General features: G+C 54.0%; 1 protein-coding gene across 1 annotated transcript; it reads left to right on the forward strand.

The window, feature by feature from the left end:
• Positions 1–2,338: 2,338 nt before the first annotated feature.
• LOC136639183 (class I histocompatibility antigen, F10 alpha chain-like) lies at positions 2,339–6,396 on the forward strand (the record flags this gene model as incomplete). Its single annotated transcript, XM_066613188.1, has 4 exons — positions 2,339–2,633; positions 2,820–3,095; positions 4,496–4,780; positions 6,308–6,396. Coding segments are annotated over 4 exons (876 nt in total), but the record flags the coding sequence as incomplete, so codon positions are not given.
• Between the last annotated feature and the right edge of the window lie 998 nt (positions 6,397–7,394).

Here is a 7,394-nt window from a genome sequence, read left to right on the forward strand (position 1 = left end):
ATTTGGAGGCGGAGCATCTCCTTGTGAGGGTCTGTGCCACTCAGCCTGTGTCTGGACACTGGTGCTGAGGGGTACTGGAGGAATTTTAAAAAAGTGGTTTCCTCTTTGGGGGGAAGCAGAGTAGTTTCAGCAGCAGACCCCCCTCTTGGTTGGGTTTCACCCCACAGAAGCTCCCTTCTCTGCTGACTGTTAATCAATAAAAGACAGGAGACAATGGCTGGTTAAAGTTGCAAAGGAAGTTATTTACTCACGGTTCCATAGAAAGCATATTTACAGCATCTGATTAGGATCAGAGGTTCAGCTAACTTAGAGATAGCAAGGCCCTAGAGCTGCCTCACCCTGCATGCCATGTGCTCAAGATGGCATAGCCAGCAGAGCCCTGCTGTGTGCCATGTAGATAGGTCAGTGGTCAGAGAAGAAGAGAGAGTGTGCTCAGAGAAGATAGGAAGGTTATAGGGTCTGGGCCACACCCCCACAAAGGTCACAGAAGGGGACAGGTAAAGAGCAGGGTCACTGAGCCATGGCTTAACCCTTTCTGGACAGTATCCTGCCACCTCTGGACAGCAGACTGAGTTGCTCCTAACTCCAACAAGGGGTTTCGGTGTTGTACAAGGTGGCTTCTTAGGGGCAATGGATGGATGTTGGGCTGGAGATGGCAGTGCTGCTACAACCAGAGCAGAGGTGCAGAAGAGGAGTGCATGGAAACCAGCAAAGGACAGGCAGAAATGGGTTTAATCTCCCTCCCTGCAGATCTCCACAGCTGCATTTTGTCCAGAAAAAGAACAAGGGAAAAATCTGACCGTAACAATGTAGAGTTGACAGATGGAACAAGATTTTGTGGTAATCTGTGAGAATAGTTAACGTCAACAAAATAATAATAATAATAATAATAAAACTTTATTTTTATCCCGCCCTTCTCCCTAACGGGACCCAGGGCGGCTAACAACATATTAAAAACAATAGAATTTAAAAAACATTAATACAGACAGATAAAAACATTTAAAAACACACTACAGGGCCATAAAAACAGTAGTCAGATTAAAAGAGTAAAAGAGCAGATCACCGAGGAATCAAGCCTGTAAAACTAAAAGATGTAAAAGATAAACTCTACCTTCATTACTGTAAACAGATCTACAGATTTCTATTTATCCGTATCAAAAGCAGCAATCAAATAAAACTAGTAAAAACAAAGGTTGTAGATCTCTGCAAGTCTCATATGTTCTAAATAGATTTTTCACAAATCTTTCCTTGGATATGTCAGGCCTGGAGGCGTTGGGGTTTGGGAATGTGTCATTGGGATTTTTTAAAGTTTTAAAATGGGGGGGGGTTAATATTTTGAGGAAAAATTGAATAAAGCCTCAAGAACTGTTGTAGAAGCGCTTTTGTTCTACAGAGCTCATGTTGTCTGTGGAAAATTCCGGGAAAAAAGCTGGGAATGGGAAGCTGCTGACCTTTCAGAAATGAGTCTGATTAGAGGAGGAAAATGGGGGTGGGGCAGCATTTTCTCCGGGGGGTGTTGCTTATTGTCTTGGTGATGCGTGATGGGTGTTGTCTGGATAATTTTCACTCTGTGATGCTGAGTGTGTCCCTGCTGGCTGATTGAGGCCTGGGCAAGTCTCACCTTCAGCTAAATGTGCCTTTAAGAGGAGTTTAAAACTGGAAGCGCATCTTGTGACATCCAGAGCGGCTGCAGTAGAGGTGCATTTTTGGTTACTCCTGGAATGAAAGGGAAAGGCAGCAAATAAAGATCTTAAATGAGTGTTGTTGGTGGAGCGTCTCCTCGTCAAGTGGAGTGTGTGGACAGCGGTGTGGGACTCAGGTGTGTGTGTGGGGGTCTTCTTGAGAGACGGTGGCTGGGTGCAGCCTGTTCGTGCGTGAAGACCAGGAAGCTGCACGTGCGGGGTCTGTGTCTGTCCCTGACGCTGGAGCCAGGTGTGCCACGTGGGGCTTGAGTGGTGCAGCCTGTGAGTGGGGAAGGGGGCGGGGGTCGCAGCACGCGCAGACAGACCCGCTTTGCTGGTGTTCCTTGTGACGAGAGGGCTGCTTTTCCTCCTGCGGGGGGCCGGGGCCAGGGCCATCCCAGAATCCCAGCGCCTTCCGCGGAGAGGAGCAGCAGGCTGAAGGAGATGCGGGGGCGTGGAGAGGGGGCGCTCCGGCTTTGTCAGCAGGGCTCCCCAGGGTGGTTGCAGCCTCCTCGGGGCAGTGGGGCCCGGGCGGCTGTGCGAGGGGCGTGCGGCGCCCCCCTCTCCGCCGCAGAGGCTCCGCCCCGTCCTGCCCCCGCACTCGCCCTCCGCGACCGCGACGGAGCCCGCAGGCCGGCGAGCGCCCCTGACTGCCCCCCGCCCGTCTGCCCGCAGGCTCGGCGTCCCACTCGCTGCGCTACTTCCAGACGGGGGTGTCGGAGCCCGGCCCGGGGCTGCCGCGCTTCGTGGTCGTGGGCTACGTGGACGGGCAGCTCTTCACGCACTACGACAGCGACACCAGGCGCGAGATGTCTCGGGCGCCCTGGATGGAGAAGGTGACCCGGGAGGACCCCCAGTACTGGCGGCAGCAGACGGACATCTCGCGGGACGAGGAGGCGATCTTCAGAGTGAACGTGCAGAAGTTAATGGAGCGCTACAACCAGAGCGGAGGTGAGCGGGGCGGGCGGGCGCCGGGAGGCCCCAGGAGCCGCGCTCTCCCTTCCCGCTTGGTCGGGCCGCGGGCTGGCTGGCTGAGTCGCCCGGCGGGGGGAGTTGGGGAGCCGCGCCCTGTTCCGGGCACGACCGCCAAGTGGGGCAGTCATCGGGCCCTGACACGCCCCCCCCCGTCCCTTCCAGGCCTCCACACCTATCAGCACAGGTACGGCTGCGAGCTGAGCGAGGGCGGACGGAAAAGAGGATTCCAGCAGTACGGCTACGACGGGCGGGACTTCATCTCCTTCGACCCGGACACCCTCACCTGGACGGCGGCAGACGCAGTAGCCCAGCTCAGCAAGAGGAAGTGGGAGGCCCAGCCGGGCTTCGCCCACTCCTGGAAGGTCTACCTGGAGGAGGAGTGCCCGGAGTGGCTGCGGAAGTATCTGCGCTACGGGGCGGAGGCGCTGCAGAGGAAAGGTGAGCGGGGGGAGGGGCGACGCGCTTCTTCCAGGCTTCCCATCACAGCGCCGAAGGCTCCCCCTGCGCGCAGCCCGGCGGAGGGAGGGCACCAGTCCCGCCCCCGTCCCCGGTGAAGCGGCCCCAGAGCACCCAGGGAACGGGCACCACGGAGTCGGGGCTGGCAGAGACCCCCTGAGCCCTCCCTTCCTCCAGGCCCCACCGCCGTCCTTCCAAAGGGGGAAAGATTTCCGAACAGAACGGGCCTCCTCCCGCCCCATCGCAGAACTGGCGCAGTCCTCCCTCCCAGCCCCCTTCCTCCTGTGGCAAAACTGCCCCCTGCAGTCCTGGGGCCCTTGCGCTGCCCGAGCCACTCAGGCCCTGGCTGCAGACTGCGCTCCTCCTGCAACACCCCCCATATAAGCACGGGCAGGCCTGGAGAGAGGGGGGCGCAATCCCTGCCCAGGACGAAACAAACTGCAGGGCAAAAACACTTCTGGCCATGACGTCTCTTCCAGCGGGTCCAACAGATTGTTGTTCTGAAAAGGGGGTTCCTGTCCTAAAAGGTTTGAGAAGCAGGAAATAGAAGTGCAGTGAAAGTGGATTCAAGCTGTAGTGGATTAAACCTTCTTCATAAGCACCAAGATGCAGTAGTGCAATTCAAACCTTGGAACGTGAAACTCACAGCACTGGCCTAGCGGTGCCAATGGAACATGTGCTGCATCCTGCAGTTGGGTGTCACTCACGGAGGCCTCCTCAAAGTAAGTGCTGAGGGAGGCTGTAGAGTCCCTATCTTGGCAGGTTTTAGTCTCGAAGATGCTGCACTTGTGGGGTGACTGCTTTTGGGGCAGGGGGTTGTAGCATTTTGGTGCTACTTGAGGAGCAGCCTGAGATGCTGTGTTGGTGTGGCAGAAAAGCCATGGCAAGAATTAGACAACAGACACAGGTTTCAGAGAGGTTGAAAGTGCTGGAAGCAGGAGCAGGAATGAAATCAAGGGAGAAGTGAAGCGCTCTCTCCCAGCTCCTGACCCAGCTTTTTATTAAGTCTCAAAACACATGATATAAGGTTACGTAGTTGGGAAATTTCCACAAAGATGTTTCATACTAGCTGCCTACTAGCTAGTTCTAGCTTAACCGCAAGCACATTCCTAGATATGACTTCTCCTTCACAACATCTTCTGCTCACAGGCACAGAGTTCAATGACCCAACATATTTTCAAGGTTGGTTGAGTGTGCTCAACAGCGCAGGAGTGCCTGACTGTCCTTGATGCCAAATATGCTAAGACATCTTAGTGCCTGTGTATGTAAATACTACAGGGGGTGGATCAGAGGGTCCCTTCCTTCTGCTGAACTCCAGCATCCATCCTGTGAGTCGGCCAAGGACCCCAGTCTTGACACTGGCATTACCACTTTTTCCACAGAGCCCCCCATAGTAAAGGTGACCCGTAAGGACAGCCAGCAGGGCTTGGAGACCCTCCTCTGCCGGGCCCACGGCTTCTACCCCAAGGAGATCGATGTCACCTGGAGGAAGGATGGGAAGGTCAGGCAGGAGGATGCGTTCCATGGGGTTGTCAGCCCCAACCCGGATGGAACTTACTACACCGGGCTGAGCATTGAGGTTAATCCCAAGGAGAGGAGCCGCTACCGGTGCCATGTGGAACATGATGGGCTGCAGGACCCTCTGGATGTGACCGTGAAGGGGTCTGGTGAGGGGCTGCAGGGGAGGGGGGCCTGGGGAGGGAGCTCTTTGTGGGATGGGGGTAGAGTGGTGGGCAGATTCTGGGAGGTGGGCCTCAGCCACTCTCAGTTTGTAATTTAGTGCTCAGAGCTGCTGCTACACGCCTGTGTTGGAGGCTGGAAGGAGGCTGTGGCTGCTGGAAACAGTGGGCAGAGGAACCCTGGAGAGCAGGAGGCAGAAACTTCTGCTTTCATTGCTCTGAGTGGGTGACATGAGAGTGCCCCCAAATCAGACCCTTGTATGAGGTCAGTGGAGACCTTTCTCAGTGGTTTTGCAGGCTCCCTTGAGGTCCTGAGATACTGAGCCCAAGTGGGTCTCCAGGGGGTGGAATTGCCCTGGATCAGGGCCACCCCAGAGCGGGGCTCATCTCAGTGGTTTGCCTGTGTCCCAGCTTCAGGGTCCCATCTCCAGTCGAAGGGTCTCGGGATCTCTGCCTGAGGCTCTGCAGAGCCCACTTCAGTCTGAGTCAATGTGTGTTCTTTCCATTTCCCCCTCAGTGCCTGTTTGGCTCATTGCTGTGGGAGTCATCCTGGGGGTCCTGGTGGTCCTGAGTGTGGTTGGAGCCGTCTTCTACATCAGTAAGTACATCCCTGGATGCCTCCGTTAGACCACAGGTGTGCATCATTCAGGAGCAGATTTCTGATCCTGAGCCCCTCAGACTGGGGACTCCTTCTGTGAAGACCATGAATACAATTGGTGAGGAAGGTTGCTGAGGACGTGCTGGTGTCCCAGGCTCCCTGACAGCCCATTGCCAAAGACGGTCATGTAGCCCAGCAGGTGTTCAGGTTACCTGGATTTGCAGCTGCCCAGCAGGCAGGGATTCTCAGAGTTGAGGTCACAAAAAGATAGTGGACATTTGATTGATTACACCAGTGGTTCTCGAACTTCTCCGGCCAGAGGCTCCCCGATCCTTGTGGCCATTGGCCACAGCTCCCCATTACATCACCCCACCTCACTTACCCCCAAAATAGGGGTAAAGGTGTGATGATTATACAAGAGAAACAAAAAGCAGCACTCTGAGGCTGCAATCCTAACCACACTTACCTGAGAGTAAGCCCCATTGAACAATATAGGACTTACTTCTGAGTAGACTTGGTTAGGATTGTGCCCTGAGTTGGTTAGCAGCACACCTGGAGGGTTTTGGAAAGGGAGGGGGAGAGAGAAGTGATGAATTTGTGGGGGAGGGGAAGACTTTGTTTTGAATGTATCTGCTAATTACAAACTGAGGTCACCCTGAGACTGTTTGGCTGCAATTCTAACCTCACTTTCCTGGAAGTAAGTCCCATTGAGCACAATAGGACTTACTTCTGAGTAGACCTAGCTAGGATTGTGCCTCTTGTTTTATAATAGCCAACATAGGAAGTACCTCCCCCCCCCCCCCAAAAGGAGGCAGGAGGAAAAAGGGGGATGGCTGGAAAGGAATGGGTATTTTTTTTAAATCAATTATTGGAGACAAAGCCTGACTGATCAAGAGTGCCTTTTTTCTTTTTTGAAGGGGGAAGAAAAGGTCCTTAGAAACCTCTGCCCACCCACCCTGCTTCCCTGGATTCTGATCTCAGCCATCCTCCAGCGTCAGTCCAGGGAGAAGATGCAGGGGCAAAACTGAAGCCAGCAGATTGTGAACTGACACCATAAAAGACTTCCTAGTGCTGTTGCAGGGAACCTTCTGGGATGTCCTCCCCTCATGATGGTCAACCACAGCCTGGCTGAGCAGGTGCCATGGAGTGCTTGGCATTAGAGTGCCTGCCTCCCTGCAGAGGGTGGGACTGGATGATCTCTGGAAGTCCCTTGTGACTCTGACTTTCTGATTCTGTCTCTATATAGAAGCGCTGAGGGAGAGTTACCTGATGAACTGCTCCAGACTCCTGCTTTGCAATCCTGATTTTTTTTTTTTTAGAAGGATATTCCTTTCATAGAAGCAGCTGATGCAGAAGGCTTTTGGCCTGTCTGATGCTGGGTGCCATTCATATGGAGCACATTTTGTTGAAGCATTTGAAAACTGTCCATAGTTGTGGTTTCCCCAGCTCAAGAAGGATATTGCAGAGCTGGGAAAGGTACAAAAGACACTAAGGGCGCAGTCCCAACCCCTTATGAACCCCTAAATGGTCACAGGGCTGCGTAAACCCCAAATGGGCTGCTGGTTCCCCTGAACCAAGTGTTGGTGTCTCACAGCATCTCCTGGGAAGCCTGGTCTGTGTGAGCAGGAGAGCCCAGCCCTCCCAGTGATCTGGGGTCCTTGAAAGCCACTCCCTGGAATCAGTTCCCCTCACGGTCCTTTGAAGTGGAACATCCTTGTGCCAAAACAGTCAGGTGTGCTTGTGGCACCTCTAAACTGCGCAACTGGGGCATGTCCCAGAGTTACTTCCAGTCCAGAGAGACCGCACCATCCAGGAAGAAATAATTGGGGTGCTACTTTCAGTTAAATGACAATTCCTATCCTCAAGTGTGATTTGTCGGATGATTTTGATCCTCCCACTTGGAGCAGGGATTTGGGAAGTTCAAACAAACCTCCCTCCCCCCAGTCAGTGACTTTCTTTTGGAAGTGCCCCATAGTTGCTCCTGGGCCACAGAGAGCTCATCAT

Source organism: Tiliqua scincoides, chromosome 2 (assembly GCF_035046505.1).
Source record: "Tiliqua scincoides isolate rTilSci1 chromosome 2, rTilSci1.hap2, whole genome shotgun sequence".
Lineage (NCBI taxonomy): Eukaryota > Metazoa > Chordata > Lepidosauria > Squamata > Scincidae > Tiliqua > Tiliqua scincoides.